The sequence below is a fragment of the Sphaerodactylus townsendi genome, linkage group LG04 (assembly GCF_021028975.2).
Source record: "Sphaerodactylus townsendi isolate TG3544 linkage group LG04, MPM_Stown_v2.3, whole genome shotgun sequence".
Lineage (NCBI taxonomy): Eukaryota > Metazoa > Chordata > Lepidosauria > Squamata > Sphaerodactylidae > Sphaerodactylus > Sphaerodactylus townsendi.
In genome coordinates this window covers 50,929,493-50,952,600 of record NC_059428.1, presented here as the reverse complement: position 1 = coordinate 50,952,600, position 23,108 = coordinate 50,929,493, and the positions used below count along the sequence as shown (strand labels likewise).

At 44.2% G+C, this 23,108-nt stretch overlaps 2 protein-coding genes across 2 annotated transcripts in view; one reads left to right on the top strand and one right to left on the bottom strand.

Annotated features, from left to right (window-relative positions):
• The first annotated feature begins 4,870 nt into the window (after positions 1-4,870).
• On the top strand, positions 4,871-13,406 carry TIMMDC1 (translocase of inner mitochondrial membrane domain containing 1). Its single transcript, XM_048494734.1, has 7 exons — positions 4,871-5,207; positions 6,503-6,668; positions 7,474-7,562; positions 8,244-8,311; positions 10,080-10,158; positions 11,387-11,497; positions 12,643-13,406. The coding sequence occupies exons 1-7, from the start codon at positions 5,047-5,049 to the stop codon at positions 12,770-12,772; spliced, it is 804 nt and encodes a 267-aa protein (XP_048350691.1). The 5' UTR covers positions 4,871-5,046; the 3' UTR covers positions 12,773-13,406.
• Positions 13,407-17,132: 3,726 nt separating this feature from the next.
• CD80 (CD80 molecule) overlaps positions 17,133-23,108 on the bottom strand; it is a 38,493-nt gene continuing 32,517 nt past the window's right edge. The window contains exons 4-6 of the mRNA XM_048494059.1: positions 22,105-22,215; positions 20,201-20,346; positions 17,133-17,186 (exon numbers count right to left, since the gene is read on the bottom strand). Of these exons, the coding sequence (XP_048350016.1) occupies positions 20,234-20,346; positions 22,105-22,215 (224 nt within the window). The 3' untranslated portion in view covers positions 17,133-17,186; positions 20,201-20,233. The remainder of the gene's footprint in view (positions 17,187-20,200; positions 20,347-22,104; positions 22,216-23,108) is intronic.

Here is a 23,108-nt window from a genome sequence, read left to right as displayed (position 1 = left end):
CAAACTTTAAAAAAATAATTTGCACTGTGTAAAATTACTGCTATTAATGTTAACATTGTTTATGACCAGTCACAAGTTGTGTAGGGAGTATCACTGCGGAGCACAGAAGGCTCTTTTCTCTCTTATTCTATGAATTCTCTGTCCTAATGGTTTAAACAAAATGTTTGCAAAGAGATTGAAATTGCCTTTCTAGCCAGACACTGTCTCAGACTGCTTTCATATAGCAACAATTCTTGTAGCTCTTGTTGCTACTGTGTGTCATTTTTCTTTGCATGTTGTCTGCCTCAGCCCCATGCACTGTATGTCAGTTCCATGCTGCTGCTTCCACAGCTTTTAAAAAATCAGCAATTGCTTGATTGCAGTGGCACAATAATGGTAACAATTTCTTGCCATACTCATGCTCCTCTGAATTCCCAGCTTTCATTTTATAAAAGCCCTGTTCCTTTTTTGTTGTAGAGATAGAAAGGGAAATGGGCCCTTCTTGCATGTGCAATGAGAAGAGCTAGAAATGAAAGCTGGGTTCAATAGATCATGGGGAAAGTTACAAATGGGACCTGCAAGAACTTCCCCAGGTCATCTTGCTTCCTCCTGCTTCCTTCTTTCTCCTTCCCTTCCCCAATAGCCTCACCCTGGGACAACTCTGTACAGTTCCAGTTGCTGGGCCAGGCAAAGTTGCTCAGTGGCAGCTCTACAGACTTGTGTGGGCACCTTGTTTCCTCCAAACCTACTTTCCAATACTATTTCCTCTATCCCTCCTCCTGGCAGCACCCACATTATCATCTTTCCATGCTTCATTTTCTTTTTGCTTCCCACCCACCAACCTACCTTTTATCTGCCCCACATCTTCAGCTATATTTATTTCATTTATATCCTACTTTTCTCCACAGTAGGGATCCAAGCAGCTTTCATCATTCTCTCCACTTTATCCTCACAACAATGCTATGAGGTACAGTAGACGGACTGTTGATGACTAGTTCACAGCAGATCCTAGCTGGTCTCCCAGATACTAGTCTGAAACTCTAGCCAGTATACTACACTGGCTTTAGTGGGATGGACGCTGTTGAACAGTAACAAACCACTAGGCCTAGGTCAGGGGTCGGGAACCCGCAGCTCGCGAGCCGCAAACGGCTCTTTCGAGCCTATGGTGCGGCTCCCGGCCCCTTCCTGTGCAGCGTGGGGAATCTGCCCCCTTTCCCCCCCGCCGCAGAGGCGGGAGGGGGGGGGAGAGAAGAAAGCGCGCTGGTCAGCCGGGCAAGACCGCCCCGGCCTCTACAGAGTTGGGGAGGGAAGAAGAAAGCGCCGTCGGTCGCCAAGCCAAGACTGTCCGCCTTCGCCAAGGCAGAGGCGCGGGGAGAAGAAATCGGCGTCGGTCGCAGCGTCGTTATCAGTCTCCGCCTTCCGCAGAGGCGCGGGAGGGAAAGAAGAAAGCGCGCTGCCGTCGCTATAAGCACCGGCCCGCCTGCTCAGAGGCGAGAAGAAAGCGGCGCTGGCCGCCACAAGACCGTCCCCGCAGAGTTGGGGAGGAAAGAAGAAAGCGGGCGCCGCCGCCAAGACCTCGTCCGCCCCTGCCTGTGAGGCGGGAGAAAGCGGCGCTGGTCGCCACAAGACTGGGTCCGCCCCGCTGCAGAGCGGGGAGGGAAAGAAGAAAGCGGCGTCGGTCGCCGCTGCACTGTCCGCCTGCTCAGGCGGGAGAAGAAAGCGGGCGTCGGTCGCTGGGCGCATCGGCCGCGGCTCTGCCGCAGAGGCGGGGAGTGGTGCGAAGAAAGCCGGTCGCCGCCAAGACCGCCCGGGCCGCAGAGTTGGGGAGGGAAAGAAGAAAGCCGGCGCTGGCCGCGCGAGACCGCCAAGCGCCTGGCCAGCTCCGCTTCAGAGGCGGGGAGAAGAAAGCCGTGTCGGTGGCAGCCACAAGACCGGCCCCGGCCAGCCTAGAGGCAGGGGAGGAAGAAGAAAGCCGGGGCGCCGGGTCAGCCGCTGCTACATCGTCCCCGCCGCGCAGAGCGCATGGAGAGGGAGAAGCAGCGCGCCGGGTCGCCACAAGATCACCGGGCCCCCGCTCAGAAAGCGGGGAGGAAGAAGAAAGCGGCGCCGGTCGCCGCTAAGAGACTGTCCGCCTTCCTGCCTTCAGAGGCGGGGGGGTAAAGAAAGCGGCGCTGCTCGCCAAGATCGCCCGCTTCGCCGCGAGAGGCGGGGGGGGGAGGGAAGAAGAAGCGGGCGCTGGTCGCCAAGCTACACTCGTCCGCCTTGCTCAGAGGCGGGAGAAGAAAGCTGCGCCGCTGTCGCCGCTGGCAGCACTGGTCCGGCCCGGGCCGCAGAGGCGGGGAGGGAAAGAAGAAAGCGGGCGTCGGTCGCCGCAAGCGACCAAGGTCTGTGAGTGGCCATTCTTGCATATAGGGATGGAAAGCTTACATGCAAGGGGAGTGTATACAAGTCTGTTAGGAGTTCACCAAGACACAGTTCTTTGATTTGAAATATTCCTCTCCTTTTCCTGAGCTGAATTGGGGAAGAAATGCATCCTGAGGATAATTTGTGGTAAGACAGTGTGATGAAAGCTAAAGTGATGCCATGGCTGGCGTCTCAAACTAGAACTGGGGCGATTTGGGTTCCAATCCCCATTCTGTCATGAAGCTCACCTTGGTCTCGTCTCATCTCATCTGTCCGCCCAGCGCAGAGGCGGGGGGGGGGGAGAGAAGAAAGCGGCGTCGGCTGCCGTGCCGCCTTCCCCCCCCCCGCAGAGGTGGGGGGAGAGAAGAAAGCAGCTGCCAGCTGGGCCACCGTCCTCCCCAGAGGCTGCTCAAGCGCCATCGGCCCTACGCTTCTTGGGGGGGGGAGAAGAAAGCGGCATCAACGCGCCCGTCCCTTATCACTCTTCCAGCGCCGCGTGTGCTGAGATCATGAGCGGCAGCGTGAGCGGAGCATGTGCAGGGGATTGGCCTCTGAGCACGTGCAAAGCCCGGTCACACTGTGGCAAGGCCTTCCCTAAAGCGAGTTGCTGGCCCTCCCCACCCCGTGCAGAAGCGCGAAGCTGGGCAGTTGTTGTTCCTTCCCACCGTCAGGTGATTCTTAAAAGTCCCTCATCTCCCGGAAGTGGGGGGGGCGGTGGCAGCGGATGAGTCACGTGTTCACGTCCATCCCTAGGTCAGAGGAAGCGAGAAGAAGTCACGGCCGTGGGGAGTGTAGGGGTGGGCTCCTCGGTCTCGGTGCACCAGGTCAACCTGCTTGCAGAGGGGCATCGAGGGGGCCGTTGCAGGCATTTGGAAGAGAAGCCGGGTTCCTGGGGTGTGTGTGTGAATGAGTGACCAGCAGCCTTTGGTTGACTGCAGCCAGTGTCCCCCCCCCCCCCGCGTAAGCAAGGGGGTCCCCCATCCATCCACCCCCATACTGGTGCTGGCGCCTCATCAAGAAAGCGGCCGCTGCGCCACTGTCTGCCCCCCCCCCCAGGTGGGGGGGAGAGAAGAAAGTAGTGTCGGCTGCCGCCAGGCCGCCGTTGGCTTGCGTGGGGAATTCCCCCCCCCCCCCCCGTGCGGCTCCATGAATTTTCTTTTCCGGGGAAAATGGGTCCAAATGGCTCTTTGAGTGTAAAAGGTTCCCGACCCCTGGCCTAGGTGAATCATACAAGTCATGTGATGGCAAATCATCTCGTGGCTGCTTTCTGCCTGGCCCCAATGATTTCTCCCTAAAATACCAAAACAGCCTTGTTTTTCACTACCTGGACTGGCAGTACTGTTGTGGTTGCTTAGCAGTGGCCACTGAGGTCATTCATTTCTTGAAGCTACAAATGCTTTTATTATTTTGGTGGTTTCAACCTCTCTCTCTCTCTCTCTCTCACCCCAATGTATTTTCTTTTAGATTTTCAGTTTTTCTGCAAACCTGAGGCAGTTTTCAAGATCTGTCTTGTCTGATCATGTATCCAATCGGATTTTCCACAAATGTGGCCATGTTGAGAATTAGATATAATGATGATTGATAATGTTGCACTGTAGTGATCCAACAGTTAACAATGGAGAAAAAGGTGGCCACAGTGTCAGGACCTTCAAAAATATGCACATTCCTGTCTCCACTGAGTGTAAAGATGCTTTGATGCATCATTGTTAAAAGATAGCATCAAACCAGGTTTGTGAAAGGTTGTATCAAAGCAGGGGAAATCCCAGAAACGCATATTTGAAGCTGCAGGGGTGTTTTTGTTTGTTTGTTTGTTTGAGTGTGCCTCATCTTTACACTTACCAACACTGGACTTCATCTGCTGCACGGTTGCCCACTAACCCAGTTTGTGAAGATCTTTCTAGAGCTCTTTGCAGTCAGTTCTGCCTTTCATCAACCTGAATAATTTTGTCATCTGCAAACTTGGCCAGTACGTTGCTAACTCTAGTTCCAGAAGAGCTGGACAACCACAAAATATTTAATACACATGTGAATGAAACAACAGGGTAGAATTAATCAAACTGTTGATGTCACTTTAAACAAACATTAGCTTGCTGTTTATGGATTTGGGTCTGGTGGAGGCCTTTGTACATCTTTTCAAGTGTGATTACTGCCAGACATCTTTTCAAGTTATTATCACACAGGGTAATGACAAGTATTCCTAAAATCTCTCAAAAATAGTCTTTCTCGGCTTGGCCACCCAGTGATCAAAACATGGTCTGACGCTGACAGGCAAATCAATTGATTTAAAATATGTAAAAGTTAGTCTTTGCTCTACACAAAACGATGTGAATCGTGTGTGTTAATTAACACACGAAGCAACGGGCAGTCGCGGAGTGTGCGTAAACCTGTCTTTCAACCGTGTAAATAAGAGAAGATGTTCATCAAGACCGTGCAGTTTTTCCAAAGGCAAGCCTAATCTAGAGGCACTCAATAAGGACTTCAAACCAGCCCAGCCCCTCTTGCGTCCTTTCCCATTTTCCCGAGATTCTGGCCGACCCAATCACTCGACCCCCGGAAGCTGCCTGGCACAGCAGCCGCCATGCTTCCTCCAGCACGCCAGGGCGGCGCTCTTCACTTTTGTCCTTTCCGGTGCGGCTAAACCTGCCGAGCGGCCACGGGGCTCGAATGCTCGATGGTCTGGCTATGGAGCCGCCGCCGTGCAGCAGCGATACGGCTTCACCTTCAGCGCTTGTCAGGGAGCAGCGGGGCTCCAAGCCCTGGCAAGCGGGTAGCCCAGTGCCGCCAGAGTCAGGCTGGGAACGAGTCTTAGAACTCTTCCGCAAGAAGTGAGTGAGTGAGTGAGCGAGCGAAGGCACGCGCGAGGAGCCCGCTAGCGCGCGACCTCGGTGAATGACAGGAGAGCGCTCTCACACGCCGGTGGCTCCGGGAGTCGCTCAGAGGTCTGGAGCGCGCGCCGAGAGAGTTCTGCGTTTTGGGCTCCGGCTTCATCTGTTTCTGGACCGTTGAGAGCAGGGTCAGCGGCCAAACTCGCAGGCTCCGTCTCGCCTCGTATTGAGCGGACCTGGGAGGATGAAGCTGCTAATCTGGTCCTCAGCAATAAGCGCGGGTCCCCAAGGGAGCACTCGGCCTTTTGCTTTGCAAGTGCTGGAAAGGAGTTTTGTTTTTGAACATGTGTGTGTGAGGGAGGGGGGATTTGGGGAAGCAGGGATCCAGCGCATCTCCAGGTCCTAAAATAGGGGACTCCTGACAGCAAAGGCTGTTACAGCTGCCGAAAAGCACTGTAGCTTTTGAATTCTGATATCGAATTTTTAATGGAAGTAGAAAATCTCTCTTAAGAGTTATTTTTTAAAAGCTCCCGACAAAATTAGTAATTATACGATTATTGTGAAAATAAATACTGTATTTAAAAATGAACAAGGCAGCATCAGGTATTTAAGCATCACATTTTCTTAGTTTCATTTAATTCTGATGCTTAGCTTTGGCTGCATGGGAGGGGGGGGCAAACATGCAGCCCAGGGACCTGACTTAATCCTTTGAGAGGGCTATCAGGCCCATGAGCCAGCTGAAACACCCACCATCCCGCCCCCAATCCTTCACTGTGGACTTGCCAGCTGAGGTATCCAGCACCCAGTGCCAACCTGGCTGGTAAGCCCACTGCAGGCTCGACGACAATAGTAGCAACTCCGCCCCCCCAGTGCTGATCTGGCCCTGTGTGCCTGCTGGGGGCTCATCAGCCAAGGCAATCACCACCCCACTGATCCTGGCACAATCAGGCCCATGAGCCAGCTGAAACACCCACCATCCCGCCCCCAATCCTTCACTGTGGACTTGCCAGCTGAGGATTGCCAGCTGGTAAGCCCACTGCAGGCTCAACGCCAATAGTAGCAACTCCCCCCGCCCCCCAGTGCTGATCTGGCCCTGTGTGTCTGTTGGGGGTTTATCAGCCAAGGCAATCACCACCCCACTGATCCTGGCACAACTTAATCATATTTACATCATATCTGGACCTCATAACAAAGGAGTTTGTCACCTCTATCCCAAAGGATATTTCCATGTAGGAATACCTTTAAGTGGGAAAGCTTGTAAATATTTAATTTTCATGAAGCTTTTTGGTTTGCAGTGAATTAAATCGGTACCCGGAAGAAACTCTCAATATCTGTAAAACAACATTTACAGCAGGTATTTTTGGCTTGGTCTATGGAGGTATTCCAGGCTTCTTGTATGCCAAGAAACGATACATTGAGCAGAGTGATGCTGAGATATTCCACAATCGTCTGGATGCTGCGGTATGGATACATTTCTGGTGCTGTAAAGCACACATTTCTGTAGCTTTTTTACCCTTTTCAGAACTAATTGGCTAGATGAGTTGCTTGAGAAAAAGCAATGACAGATTAAGCACCAGGAACCAGAGTACACAGAAGTTATGTATATGCGTGTGTGAAAGAATGTTTTCTTCTGGCAAAATCAAAGTCAGTGGAATTGTTTTCTGTGCATAACTAAAATTCATGTTTGTTTAAAAGGCATATATGTGGTCTGAGGCAATAGTTCTTCAGAGCAAGCCAATGTGTGGCAGGGTGGAGGCAAACTTCTGTAATAAATATGAAAATTAACGTAGATAGTTACTTTCTGCTCTTAGACAATGAGACTTTAGACCTGATGAGATTGTGCTTCCGATACAGTCAAAAGCCCGCAAAAAAGCAATTACTGCAGTAAAAAATAACAGATATTTATTCAATTAATTATTCCTATATGTTTTGCATTAGACCCAATGAATCAAATGCAGAACACATAGGGATAATTAACTGAATAAATATCTGCTCTTTTTTATTGCACCATTTTTGCCTTTTACATTTTTTTTCTTGGTGACTTGTGTGGCCCTTTTGTTGTTTTCCACAACCACAAGCATGCCTGTTTTAACATCATGAATGGTATGTTTGGAATGTCATCTTGCACCTGTTTATTTATTTACAATATTTCTAATACAACCCTAGGCAGAGTATAGTAACTTTGCCTAGAACTGCACAGAAAATATTTGCTATCGCCTGACCGTGTCTTCAAAAATGTAATGAAAAAATCATAACTTCTCCACAGCAATCCATGCACCGTGCGGCTGTACGGGGCTTCATCCGTTATGGCTGGCGTTGGGGCTGGAGAGTTGCTGCCTTTGTAGCAATATTCAAGTAAGTGTGCCTGCCATTACTTGAAGAAGACCTGTTAATAATTCGTCAGTGATTACATTCTTTCAAAGCAATCCAGGTACTGGATAGTTAATATATGTAGGGTATTAAAACGACCCACACATCCCTCCTGCATTTGCAGAGAATTTCTCTCACACTTGATCTAGAGGATTTTTTATTGGTAACTCTTGTAAATGTCTGTCACTCAGTGAACTGTTAATTCAGTTTTCAGGCAAACTATAGCAGATGTTTTGCAGTTCTGAGATATAGAAGCTGTTTATCCAAGATTCATATGTAAGGTTTCCCTAGACTTCTGAAATCTGGCTGCTAATGTTAAAATCTTGATCCCCAAAAACGTTGTTTGCTTGACTCATTCGACATTCTGACTCCTAAAGCTAGCATGTTTAATCTTGTTTATGTTTAATCTTGTTGCAAATTTAAAAAATGGATGATGTCATTTCTGTGGCAGGTGCATTCATTTTGCTTCATGTATATAGAATCAGAAGGGTCTCTGACATATTACATGTGACCTGTGACATATGTGGAAAAAAGAATCAAGTATAAAAAGGCTCTTGTTGGCCAAATGGCCTTGCTGTCTCTTGCCATTTGACAAATGAGACTGTGCATTCCTTGCAGACTGCCATTTTTCCCTCCAACTAACCCTTGTTTTTATTCCTCTTACAGCACAGTGAGCATCAGTTTGTCTCTGTATCATGATAAAATTTTACTCAGTCATTTTGTTGCTGCAGGAGGTGAGATTGTCTGTTTTCAATTATAATTATCTCCAATTTGAGGTGATTGAGAGCATGCTCCAAAGTCTTGCATCTTCTTCCAAGCCCCAGTCTTTCATCCTGATTCAATTACTTAATAACATTTGAAATGAGAAACAATAGTGTTATTAAACTGGAAACACTGATCTTAAATCATACAGGCATTTTAACTATCTTAAGTGTATTTACTTATAAGTCCTGTTTAGCTTAGAAGAAAATCCTTTCGAAATGTATGTACTTGCATTTAAAGCATTAATATTGTACACTTTGTAGTCAATCTTGGCTGAAAGATTATTAAAGTATTGTTAACCTTGAGATTTAGTGAATAACTTGGTCATGTTTGGGGAGGGGCCATTGCTTCATTGGTACAGCATCTGCTCTACCTGCAGAAGGACCTGGGTACAATCTTTGGCATATCCAGAAAGGTGGGATGAAACGCCTCTGCCTGGGACCCAGGGGAATGGTTGCCAGTCACTGCAGAGATATTCTCTTGGGCATTGTATTCCCAGTTGTGTGGATTCATCAGTTTGTTTTAAATGTTGACATGACTTTAAAAAAAATTCTTAAGGCATAATCTCAGTACCCACTTGCATATGTTTAGGAAATAACAATGTAGCAGATGGCGCTCCTCTTGTTAAAAAGAAGTTTCATAGCCCAAAATATCTCCCTTTGGTTATGAATCTGTGAAACTGCCTTATGTAGCAGTATTGCCTATTCAAACTGGCAGCTGCTCTCCAGAGTCTCAGGCCGAGGTCTTTCATGACCCCTGCTGCCTGATCCTTTTAGCTGGGGATAGAACCTGTGACTTTTTACATGTCAAGGAGATGTTTTACTGCTGAGCCTGAGCTCCTCCTCAACTCTGTTGTATTTTGCAACACTCCTATACATTATTGAAACTAGCTGTGGTTTACTTTTCCAGCTTTTGCCTGTTTCCAATTCTTTAACTGAGAGTACAATTCAGAAAGGATTGTCATGTTGTCTGGTCTCTGTTTGTGGGACAGGCAGCTGCTGCTTCACTGTAAGCATGCAGGAAGTGCTACCTTGACTTGACACGTAACAGAAACCACCCAGCAGTTTTAGTTGAACAGGCCACAGGGTAAACACTTCTGGATGGGTTGCCATGATAGTCTGCTGCAATTAAGATAGCAAAGAGTCAATTAGCAATTTCAAGAATAACACATTCATTGTGACATCAGTTTTGGTGAGCCAGAGCCCATTTCATCAGCTGCATGAATGACAAGGTAGGCTGTAGTTCATGAAAGCTAGTCCTGCAAAAAATTCATAGCTCTGTAAAATGCCACAAGGTTGCTTAGTATTTTGAAGTGACAGAGAAGTTTGCTCATCTCTTACTGCAGTAAGCTGCTAGTTATGGCTAGGAATGAATAGTGTTATTTCTTGTACCACCCAGTTCTCATAATAGGCAAAAGCTCATAACCATTGGTGAGGCTTCTCTTGACCTGAAATACAGGCTATTTACTATAGACTAAGGTGGGACTGCTTCACTCTTGGAACCTCTGCAGAACATAGTATTACATTGGTGTTTCCTGCAGCAAATATGAGCATGTGCTTGTGTGTATGATGCCAAAACCTTGGATACTTTTTGTAGGAAACAATTCAACATTAGTGAATCTCACGGGAATATTTGGAATTGCCCAGATTAAACAGGAATGAGAGAGCAACTGTCACAATACATTGTGGCTGAGATTTCTTGCAAACCTCCTTTTATGACCTGAATTTGTTTTATTTTCAGCTGTTACAGGAGGCTTGTTCAGATTTCACCTGGGCTTGGGAGGTTTTGCAGCAGGCAGCATTTTTGGAGCATTGTTGGGGTAGGTTAATTCATATGCATGTACATGTGCATAAATTTGTGCACATTGCAGAAATCAGTGTTAAAATTACCCCCATGTACCAGGCATGCTAGCATTTAGATGTTATTCCAAACCTACCACCCCTGCCCTTTATTATTCATCTTCTTTCATGGGAATTGGAATTCCTTGGGATCCTAATGTTTAATGGATCAGAGAAGCTGAATAGCTTTAAGTTGATGGTCTCTATGGTGGAGCCAGTGTTAATCAGGAAGGTGCCTTGCTCTTTTATGCCTTATGTACCCTGGATTGGATCTGGACTGATTTTTCTGTTAACGAAAGGTACTTCCAGCCATTGAATGGACCTTTCTTCCCTCCCTCCTCCTTTTGTAACCTATTGAGCTTCCTGAGTGATAGTGGGCTATTTTGGGGAGTTTTGGGCTACAAGTGAGGGAGACTAATTGTAAGCCAAACACTGGATTCAACTCTACATAAATAATAAAAACGTGGAATAAAAACACTCTAAAACAACTGGAATTTGCTCTGTCAGGGGGCTACTCAATGAGCCTGTCAGCACTACATTAAATGCCTGGTGGTGGTGTCTGTATTTAAGGCATTATTTTAGGCAAAGTTGATAAAATGATCACATGGAGAATCCTGTTGTCTAGTGTGTGGATAATAAGAGCCTCACTGTATCCTCTTTCACATCTGGGACAGTGTCTCGACTGACATTTATTTATGTATTCATCCAATTATTTTCAATCCATTCAAGGTGTTTTTAGTCAGGATTCAGAGAGTCAATCCACAAAACTATATTTTGCCTTTAAAGCCACCTTACTCCAGAAAGGCCTCAAACAAATAATATTTGGATTAGCCTTTTGAATGCTAAAATAGAGCAAAATCAGTTTCCAGGAAAAGGACATCTTGGTCTTGATTTACGGCCTCTTTTATTGCATCACTGTTCATCAGACATGCACTGTGTGGAGAACCCAGGCCAGGGTTTCTCTTGTTGTTTTGCACAAATACTGCGTTTATGGCAATATGGCAACTTTGTATAAGTTGTGGTTGACTGGATGTCTACAGAATTAAGCTCTGTTTTGTAATTGCTTTTTTAAAAAGACTCCTTGTTCAGTGAACGCCCTAGAACTACGCATCAGTGAGCATGTGATTGGGGGCTGTTATCATTTTTAATTGCTGTGCCTGTTAATGTATTCCACGTGGTTACTCCTGCTTCCTTTGTCATCTCTGACAGTGTCCCTGCAGGAGGATTGATGATGGGAATGCAAAAGCTTTCTGGTGAAACCTTTCTTGAGAGAAGGAAACGGGAGCGAAGGGAGCTGTATGAACAGCAGCTGGCAGAGTGGTAAGGAACCCATAATGCCATACTGTTTTAACTGCTGTGGCACTGAGCCAGCATGAAATCCAAGGGTTCCAGGTCTTCGTTTACTAAGAATCTCAGGTTGTCTCCAGATGCTCCGTTTCTAATGCACTGGCCAGATCCGTTCACCAGATAGTGCTTCCAGCTGTACAGTATTTCCTCAATGGTGATGTGACTAGGTCAGTGGTGGCGAATCTTTGGCACTCCAGATGTTATCGACTACAATTCCCATCAGCCTCTGCCACCATGGCCAATTGGCCAGCATGGCCAATGGCCAACATGGCCAATTCTTAACATCTGGAGTGCCAAAGGTTCGCCACCACAGGACTAGGTGCTACAGCTGTCCTATTCTCTTGACACTGACACTAAGTGTTCTTCAAGTTGAAAATAAAATATGCCTTCCAGTAGAAGAGATATAATAAGTGATCTGATTACCTTTAGTAAAGGAATCCGTTAATATTAGGAGATCTTAGGTGCCAGATTCATTCAGATATAGTGCTAGTTAACATCACTGGGATAGTTGATCTTTCTAGTGAGATAAGCACCTTTTGCTTTTCAGACAAAGAAATATAACATTATTAATGAATACTTAATTCAGTAGCTTGGCTTTCTATCTTGTCCCTACATTTTATTCTTATCCTTAGTGGCTGATCAGTATTCTGGGACATTAAAATATTCATCCATTGGCTTTTTGTGTATGGTGCTTTAAAAGGTGAATTTATATCCATTTCCTTCATCTGTATAGTATTGTATGCTGGTGAAGATGCCTTGCACTTGAGGACATACTGGTGTCTAAGCATTTTGTGGTATCGCTGGTGCCATTCAGTCCTGTAGTTTTACCAGAATAGATGAAAAGGCATAGGTGGTTGTTTAAAAAAAGTGGGGTGGTGGTGGTTCCTATGTCATTGTGTCTGGATAAATTATTACTGATAACCACGAGGCAGCTTCAGAGTGGAGGGACTGGCTTTATGACAAGGCCTTGGTGAAGGAATTGTCTTTTACCAAGATGGTCTGTAGATCATGAAGTGATGTCAGGGTTGACTTCAGACACCTGCATTAGTAATCCTATACTTGGAGAATGAGATCAGTTGCAGTGTTTCACTCCCAATTAAATCTTTTTCTTGCTTCAGGAACAACAGCCTCAACATCACTGAGAGCATCTCAAAAGAAACAGATGATTACATTCAGAAAAGAACTGAGAAGAGAGGTGATGAAAAGTTCCAGCAATTAGTACATCTTGCCCCAGATTCTGAATCTTGACTGAACTGCAGTGGAACTTGTGCCACAAGCTGGACTTATAGCACCTGTGTCTAAGGATTTTGTGCTAAAATTCTCCCCATGCCCTGTTTTCAGGTCACAGTGCATTTTTTGGGAGAAGGTTTGCTCACTTCCAACTTGGAATGATGACTTTGTGTAGCGAGGAAATGCTTGAAATGTCAAGAGGCAAATGAACACAGTCAAATACGCACGGAAAATTATAAACAAAAAATTCAAGATTTACTGAAGGAAGCTGTAAACATGTTGATTGATTGATGGAGGTGGCTTTCCAATAATTTTTTTAAAGTGTGGTAACATTCAGAAAGAGTTTAGGACGACTAGATTTATTTAAGATTTTGTTTTACTTGGAAGCAACCTGTAAATTCAGCAATAACTTGTAATACTTTTGTCTTCCTGAAGACAGCCAGATCTGAAGAACATCTTCCCAACAATTAAGATCACTGATCAACACATAGAGCTAATAAAGTAATTAACTACCAGTGTAATGTATTTCATGGCATTCTTAATGTAAATATGGTTCACATGGGGATGTGTATGTATGAAAAATCAAACTCTTGCAGAATAGAGTTTCAGATTCTGAACTGGGCAAATAAAAAACACATGCCTATTTTCTTTACATTGTAAAGTTTTATATCTGGATTCAGATTTCACAGTATGCCTTTACATAGGCTGGGCACAGGAAAAACTATGGGTATTTGAGACGCTAATTGCCTTGAAGATTATAATTCTATGAAGAAATAGGGTGTGTGGTGAGGTCCAGCATAATAACGGGTGCTCCTTTTTGTACATTTCCCAACTTCACTGCCAAAAAAAATCTTCAAGATCGTTTTCTCAAGCCCATATATCTTCAGGATCCCAAGTCCATTCCAAGTATCACATTACTGTTCTTATACGGCTATGGGGTGTTCAGTCAATTGATATGTTGATAGGTTGAGGTATCTATCATTGTGCACAGTTCTGAATTTCTAAGGCATGTTTGTATGGTTTTTCTGCAGTATAAACATAACATCCTCTTTAAATGCTACCAGCTCTTTGGTATAAAAGGCCTAGATTTCTGTGGATTTGTTGGATGTGAAAGGATTTGTTTTTTTGCGGCACAAGTGTTTGGCAACTCTGAGAGGAACAATATTTAGCACAATCTCCATGTGTGTAGTTGGGAAACTATATGATAATGCCATATGATCCTTTCTTACTACAAATAATCATGTACCGGTAGTTGTCTGGGTTTTTTTGATGGGGGAGGGAGTTGCCTGACTAGTCAAGCTTATGCTAAACTGCTGTGGAACTATTTTGGCATGGGTTGGTTTAAAGTGTACAAAACTGGGGCTTTTTGTGCAGTGATCCCCATGATCCATTTGCCACAAACATTGGTGAGTATGTGAAGAGAATCAGTCAACCACATGCAGACGCACATTGTGTGAAATGGCCCCTAGAGAATAATGAACTTTTAGCCATTGTTTTGTTTAATATTTGGGGGTGAGGGGACACAAACTCATTTGGTTAAGCATTACTTCTTTAATTGTACCAATCCAAAATAAAACTGTTAAATTGACAACAATCCACTTATAACTTAAACACACTAAAAAGCTTTATGAAGACTAACTACAGACTTTTCCATGAAATCAAGAACAGGCATGAACATGCTTTACATTTTCCATAAAGTGCAAGATTACAACTTAACCTTCTTTATAGTTACACCTGCAGAAAAAAATATAAAAAGGCAGCAGCTGCCGCATCCTGAAGACATACAATTCTGAGAAGATCTGGTGAAGGACACTAATGCTAGAGTATATTGAGTCTTGGCATAATTATAGTTTTAATTGAAGAATACTGCTTAATAAATATACAGAATGTGAAACTGAGAGGCATGAGCCTGAATACAGAGAATGGCTGTTATCTGTCCCTTCTGGCTGCTGTTTCTCTTAATTTGGCATCCCTGGAAATAGCTTGCAGTGCTTGCTTTGGACCAGGTGATGGGAAGACTGTCGGGAGACTGTTGGCAGAAACAACTCCAGTCTTGCACTTTCAGGTGCTTGTTTTGGAAGAGTTCTGCCGAGGCCCCCTCTTATCTGTATCTTTTCATGTTGTACCCCACTTTGCTCCTGACAGCCCCCAGCAGCTTCCGGGGGGGGGGGGAGCGTGGGGCGGGGTGAACTGCAGTAAGAAGAGGACCAGTAAAGCTCAGTTCTGTACTCTGCTCATGATCCTCTGGATCTTTCATTATTTTTAGAATGTATCTTGCTCACAAAATATTCTTTGGGGAATTTGTAAGGAAAAAATTGTGCTGCTGCAAACAGACAGGAACTGATCAGAAATAGTTTCCAAGAGTTTGGAGAGGGGAGGGTGTTTTATATTGGAAAGCATCCCTACAAGAAAAATCACAACTCATGTCCAAGATCAGCATCTCAAAGGTAAGTTTCAGTGTGGGAGTGCGATCTTCACATAGTCACTTTCCAACAGGAATTCAGCTGTGAAATCAAAAGTGGCATTGTGGCATATCAGGGAACTTCTATTCCTCAGTGACTGAAGCAGCCCTTGGTCAAATTAAAAAAGCTGTGTGGCTTAAAACCTTTGTAAAAGATTGCTCACTCAATCTTTGACTTAACTCCACGTTCAGTGATAATAATATGAATTTAAGTCAGTGATTTCTAGAAATATGGCTTTGGTTTCAAGTCTCTCACAACCTTAAGATGGCTGGCCATGTAAACAGTACCTGGTTATAAAGGTGCGGATAAAGAGAACATTTGCAAGGGAGACAGACATATATACTTTCAGTATTGTTTTGTATTTATCAATTAGCATATAAAATAATTAACATAAGCTAGGCTTAATAGAATGTAGAAGTTGAAGTACCGCTGGGGGCAGGCAGTGGAAATCACTTTCCCAGTCCAAATTAAAAAGACCACTAGATCATGAAGTAACTGAGGTTGTAAACCGTAATGGTATTGTAAACATTTAGGGGCATGTTATGGTGAGAATTACTAAATAGCTTGTCTAATGTAAAGTTCCACATTTGTTTTGAGCTTCTCTTCTCTAAAGTGGTACCATAATTTATTCTTGCTATTTCTACCAGCCCAGTCTTCAGACTTCACCACTCTGGGCATTTTTGCACATGCAGAATAATGCACTTTCAATCCACTTGGCAGCTGTGCAAAATAGCAAAATTCGCTTGCAAAAAACTGTGAAATTCTGCATGTGTGAAAGTGCCCTTTGTCTCTGCCATCTATCACATTAGTATCGTGACTGATCTAGAGAACACAATTCAGCAGTTAGGTGTGCTTGAAGCTACAGAAATCCTAACACCTTCCTATCCACACTAATGCAAATTAATGTCAAAAATATTCATAGCCAGTGTGGAAGCAGTATCTCCCAACTACTGTGACATGTAATTACAACTCCATATTTTTCCCTTTTGAAGGGACAAGTGAAATATTACCAAATCAATAAAGCGTATTTTCTTTATTTTTGGCTTGGATCTAGCAGAACTTTCCTCTGGCTGAAAGGGTCAGGTGATTTTGATCTGAGATTGCAAATGCCTTAACAGACCAGGTGATCGGAAGCAACAGCCGCAGAAGGCCATTGCGTTCACATCCTACATGTGAGCTCCCAAAGGCACCTGGTGGGCCACTGTGAGTAGCAGAGAGCTGGACTAGATGAACTCTGGTCTGATCCAGCTGGCTTGTTCTTATGTTCTTATGTTCTTATTTTCACCTTATGCAGTAGACCGCAGGACCTTCCTGGTTGTGCCCTGTCCCCCTGGACCAGCACTTTAGGGGAGGCAGGAAGATCCTGCTCCACTGATAGAAATTCCTTCCCTCACTGAATATTATGAGTGGGGTCCACTCTTTCTACCTAAAGACAGATGTAGGAATAAATTGTATGGAAGCTGCATTTAGGGGCAAGGCCTAGAAGTTTTCAAAAACAAAGAAAAAATACTTTCCCTACATAGCAGGCAATACTATTAACCTAGCCAACTTCACAGCTGTACTGGTATATTCCATTTTGCTGTTGATGGCATGGAATGGCTATGAATTATGAGAATATCTCGCCACTTCACTCAACACATCCTTTTACTGAGGTCCTTCCTCAACAATGAGACCGGATCATTCAGCAAAGATCAGGATCGCTTTGGACTAGCTGCAGACCCACATAGACTCTGCTGATATATGGCACAGTTCAGGATAGTTGGGATCCATATACCCAGTGTTGGCATCCTCAGCATAATTTCTTAACATTCTACAGAAAGATCATTTTTAAAATGAAGATTTTGCTGAGTTACCACTGGGAGAGGTTTCCTTCCCAAGTCTTTTTAAATCCAGTTGAACACCCTTCAGGTTCGGTCAGCAAAATCTCAACTTGCAGAGCAAATGCTGGAGTCCAATACAGAAGAGGTGATCTGAGGACAAACATAAATTGTGTAAAATACCATGTGGGAAGTCATGCATAGGCGAGCCACAGTCTCAGTGGCTTCAGCCCAGTAAGTAGCAAAGTTCTAGCATAACAAAGGGTATGAAAAAGCAGTGTGATGCTGGAAATGGCCAATTATGGTTTGCCTATAAGAGTAGCACAGGCTGCTGTTTCATGTAATAAAGCAGTAGGAGCTATCCATATCTGGGTATCTGTTCTAGGGCAGTGTTCTCTGGGGGCACTTCTGGTAAACAGAACCTCATGAGCAGTTTCCACATGTCCCATTAAAGGACAGGGTGGAAGAAAAAGCATCTTATTCAGTCCTTTTGATTTGACATTACATTTGCCAGATGGTTTCTGCTAATGCAGATCAGCTTTTCAGAAAGCATTCTTCTCTAGTCTTCCATGGAAGCAGCATGCCGGAGCACTCTGCTAGCAGAATGGCTTAAAGGTCAGTGACCACAACCTTCTGCTTGAAATCTGCATGCTGGAATATGTGCTTCAGGGGAGGAGAATAGCTCAATGGTAAATCATATTTATCCGGAGGAGGGAGGGAAATACTACCCTGTTGATTCTCCTTGATCTTTCAGCAGCTTTTGATACCATAGATCGTGGTATTTTGCTGGACCAGCTCTGGGGAATGGGTTTGGGGGGGACTGTGGTAGAGTGGTTCTCTTACCTTCAGGGTTGGCTCCAGAAGATAGCATTGGGGGACTGCCTCACTGTCTTGAAAGTTCCCTTTAGGGGTTCCCCAGGGCTTGGTCCTATCCCCTACACTGTTTAACATCTACATGAAGACGCTGGGTGAGATCATCGGGATTTGCAGCCAAGTGTCATCAATATGCAGATGACACCCAGCTCTACCTCTCCATTTCATCAGAGTCAGGAGAGGCACTCCATGTGCCTAGAAGCAGTTATGGACTGGATAAGGACTACAAACTGAGGCTGAATCCAGACAAGATGGACGCACCCAGTTCTGTATTGTCCCAGAAGGACAGGGTGTGAGTTCTGGGGGTGCTCCTGGATTTATCGCTGTCCTTTGAGGTTCAGGTGATGGCGATGGCCACAAGGACCTTCCAGCTCTGTCTGGTCCACCAGCTCCACCCATTTTTGGACAAATAGGACTGGGCCACAGTGTTACATACTCTTGTAACCTCTCGATTGGACTACTGTAAAGAGCTCTACATGGGGCTGCCTTTGAAGATGGCCTGGAAGCTGGAGTTGGTGCAGCGTACAGGAGCTAGGCTCTTAGCTGGTACTTCTCAGCAGAAGCACATTACGCTGGTCCGTAAGGAACTGCGCTGACTTCTGAGTCACTCTTGGGCCTAATTCAAGGTGTTGACATTGACGTACAAAGCTCTAAATGCCTTGGGCTCTGCCTAACTGAAGGAGTGCCTGTGCCTATATGTACCTGCCAGGGCACTGAAGTCACACAGGGAAGTACTCCTGGTGGTACCTCCCCCACTGAGGTGTGGGGGGTGGGTGCATGAGGGAGAGCTTTCTCTGTGATTACCTCCAGACTTTGGAATAGTTTTCCCTCAGAGATTTGTCATGTGCCTAGCCTTTATGATTTGTGAGCTACTTTTTAAAGTAGAGATGCCAAGCTGTTGGTGATTCCTTAAAACAATTGCCAAATTTTGTAAAGTTGGATTGTAGGGTCCAATTTTATGTGGCCTCATTTTTCCTCCAATGGAAAAATGCACCTTCCTCCAATGCACCTTCTTGGGGGGGGGGGGGGGGGTCATAAAATTGGACCCCTGATTCAATTTTTACCAAGTGTGGGGTTTTTGTAAGGAGAGCCACCAGCAGCTATGCTGAAAATTTGGTGCATCTACCTTGACAAACAGATTCCCAGAGCCCCAGAAAAATTCCACATAAAGTATAATGGATCTGAATTTTTTTGGACCAGTATGAGTATTTGGGATTCTTTGGGAATCATGAAAATGTTTGGATCCATATACCTGAATCTGAATTTCACTGAATTTTTTTGTTGGGGGGAAGGGGAATGCATACCCCTAGTAGTGAGTGATATGAAAGACCTCCAGCTGAGAGCCTGAAAAGCCACTGCCTGTCTGGGTGATTCTGATGGACGAAGGGTCTGATTCAGTATAAGGCAGCTTCTTTGTATGCTGCAAGTATCTTCTGCACTGGCCATTGCCTGAATGACAAATAATAGTGCAGGAACACACTAAGCAAATGAGTGGATATGACTGATTGTCAATAGAAAGAAATCCAAAAAGTGGAGATGTCCCTTTATATATTACTGAATGGACAAATTTGGGACTGGATGCCAAGCCTGTGTCAGACTAAATAATTACACATGAGTTATGGATTCTTCCCAGTTCCTGCATGTCTGCTGCTCAATTAGGATCAGGACTAAAGTTCACATGAAGAAGGAGCTTCAGCCTCATTCCCAGTCTGAAACAGTGGGGATGGAGTGAGGTCGCCAGTAGGCAGTTTAAGAAGCCTACATGCACTCTTAAGGGAAGTGGGGGTTACTCCACATAGTGCTCTTTGGAGCTGTTTCAGGTTGTGAAAACAGTGCAGGGGGAAGGCTGAATGCTCTTCTTTACATGTGCCACGGTCTGGAACCTAATCCAGCCACATATGTAGGAACTGAGAACCCCAAAGTCACGCATGTATGTGATACATCTGACATAGGGTTAAATCCACAGATGCAACAGGGGCAGCAGATGGGGTCTGTGAGGGGCATATGTATGTTTGCAAATATGCAAGTGCATGTATATTCAAGACCTACAAGGTCTCTTAAGGCTATGGGCTTGCTTATGAGAAGAAAAGTGTGGAGAAGAGCAAAATGCCCAGGTATCCTGCACTCAGTGGAGCTCTGTCGACTGAGCCTTCCCACAAGCCCCTGAAATTCACACCAGGCATACAACAAAGACCCTGGTGCTCTTTACCATAAAGGCATCTCACCTCCATGTTACCATCATGCAATATTAAGTATTCTATTTTGTCAAAAAATGTGCTAGGTGGCAATCTTACCTTATAAACCTTGTCTGTTCAGAAAGATTATTTTTATGATGTCCCACTGGAGGGCTGGAGGGGTGTCAGAGCAGTACTGTTGACTTCACTTCTTGCCACTGGCTGATGAGATCTGGCGTAGCAAAGAGATGTATGCCTTTTGCAGCCTAGTATAAAGAAAACGTTTTTGTAAACTTTGAAATACCAGTTGATTCTACCAAGTTATAGGCTAATGTTTGAATGATACAGGTTGACTGGAAAAAGTGGCTCATTGGGGGAATGATCAAAGGAATTAAAGATTTGTTTGCCAAGCAAATAGAAGACCTGTAATTTTTAAGATTTGTTCCAATCCAAATCTAGTCCAAATTTGCATTTATTATTATTATTTTTTTTGGTCTGATACTGTCATGAACTGATCTGGTCAATTTAAACTCACTAGTTTCCATAATTCTTAGGACACAAAACCCCATTTAGTCAGCTTCTTTCCTTTTATGTGTGTTATGTTCAATTTCCTTTTATAATCTTCCCGACACAAACAACAGGTGGTCTACTATATCCCCACCCCAACCTTCAGCAGGAATGTCTTGTGAACTCTGTTTATGTTCCTCTCTTGGAAATCCTACTCCCCACTCCCCACTCCCACTCCCCACTCACAACCGGTTCCGGTGGTGGGATTCAAATAATTTAACAACTGGTTGTTTACAAGCACCATTTTAACAACTAGTTCTGCTGAAGTGATGCGAACCTGCTGAATCCCACCACTGTTTTAATGTATTAATGAAAGGTATGTTTTGTAGAAAATACATTAGTTTAGGTATCACTGACATTTTTATTAAGGCAATTCTGCCTAGAATTGAAATATTCATCTTAGTCCATTTTTTAAGTTCCATTTTCATTTTCTTCCATAATCTAATATAATTATTATCAAATATGTTTTGTTTTTTATTACTTAGAGTGCTACCTAAATATTCAGTTTCCTTAACAAATTTGAATCCTGATTTTTCGTCTAGCTGTATTTTCTCTTTATTCAAAAGATTGAAAGCCAGTATTTTGGTTTTATTTTTGTTTATATTTAATCCTCCTAGTGCTCCAAATTCCTGCTCTAGTGCTCCAAATTACTCCTCTAAATGATTTATAGTATAAGGCTGAAAAGCCTTATTGATCTTCAATTTTGTTATAGTCCATTCCACCTCTTAGTGATTGGTTTAATAAGCTCCTCTAATTCTTTCTTTAAATGTTTTATAATAAGTATTCACTATTTTTTTCTTTGGGAACATTTGTCTTTTGATATAGATTGGAGTAATATTCCTGAAATACTTGTCTCCTTTTGTTTATTTATTATTTTATTCCCTTTCTTAATTAAGGTTATGGTGCTAACATTTTTTGACTCTTTTATTTTGGCAGGTAACCATTTCCCAAGTTTGTTAGCATTAGTAAAGTAATTCTGCTTTATAAGTCTTAAAGTTAAAATTAAACCCCTTCTATTATGTTTTTCCAATTACTCAATTATGATTCTCATTTTACACAAAATTTTCTTATTCGTACTATTTTTTTTTGTTCCCCATTCTCCCCAGGCTCCACCTTTAAAATCTTCAGATATTTCCCACCCTGGAGCTGGTAACGCTATCTATTTCCCTGACTATTAATATGTCAGGTGCTCACAAAACTACATTCCCCCCAAAATACTGTTGTTTTGTTTCTGGGATATTCATAAGAAAAAAAAATGTTCTGAGCACTTGGGGAGATACAGAAAGCGAGCAAGAGATTCTACATCCTGACCACTGGCTCCCCACCTGGTTGGCCACAGCATTTCCAGCAGCAGCCATAATCTGCAGTGTGGCAAGTGCTTGCTGGCAGGGGCAGAAGGAAAAGGGGTAGAATCATCAGCTTCTCAAAATACTGGTCACAAAGCACGCTGTACTTACATTGGATGTTTGCCAGTGCTGCCACAACTACAAAAAAAGCAAGGCTCACACCTGCAGCAATCACAATCCAGGAAGATAAAGGTATTACCGCAGAACACTCCTTTGGTATTGCTGAAGGAAAAGAGTAGAAAATGGTACTGAAGTATCCACACCCATAATGCAGAATGAGACCAGTCATGAGTGGGCCTAGAACACCTGTTGCCCAGAACATAACCAGTATATACGTGATCTTACTTATGTCTCAAGACTGCCTAGCTGTTGACGACCCTTGTTTCTTTATCAGAGCCACTTCCAGGTTTTGGCTAACCATCACAGGTAGCTATTGTTCTGTTGTACAGCACTCTGCTCTTCTTCCTCAGTGATGCTGCTCTCATTCATTCATCAAGAGACCAAATGGATGAATGAGCAAGAAATTAGACACTTCTGAGGAAGCTCTAGACTAGAGGAGCAATTACTGGATCCTTTCCACAGAGAGAGAAGGTGAGTGATACAGCAGATCAAGTACTCATGGCTACTGCCACTCACCATTCTACCAGGGGGAAGATAAGTGAGTAGCAGTGGTAGGTGAGGCAGTGCTTCCAGGGCCCTGGCTGATTCAGCAGCCCTCTATCCAGTGGTGGGATTAAAATAATTTAATAACTGGTTGTTTACAAGCACCATTCTAACAACTGGTTCTGCCAAAGTGGTGCGAATCTGCTGAATCCCACCACTGCCTGTATCCTTATAGATGCTTAGTTCCTTACGACTATGCCACCCCAATAGTTTAAAATTTCCCTTCATCTTCTAAACATAAATGCTGCTTCCTGATTTTCTAGCGGTGAAAGAATTAGTGACTTGATCTGAGTCAAGGAGGACAAACCTCTGCAGTACCTGAAAAAGAAAAACAAATGCAGACCATCCCCCCAAATTATTGTGTTTGTGAACACTTTTTATTTATTTTTTTTGGTTCAATATTGGCAATTCTTCCTAAATTTTGCTAGCATTTCTGTGATAATATACTAAAG

Bases quoted from the DNA above. Each gene is read 5' to 3' on its own strand.
- TIMMDC1 (XM_048494734.1), top strand. From the start codon at position 5,047: ATGCTCGATGGTCTGGCTATGGAGCCGCCGCCGTGCAGCAGCGATACG. The intron at 8,312-10,079 runs GTGAGATTGTCT...TTTTATTTTCAG, and splicing joins TCATTTTGTTGCTGCAGGAG to CTGTTACAGGAGGCTTGTTC. The intron at 10,159-11,386 runs GTAGGTTAATTC...CATCTCTGACAG, and splicing joins ATTTTTGGAGCATTGTTGGG to TGTCCCTGCAGGAGGATTGA.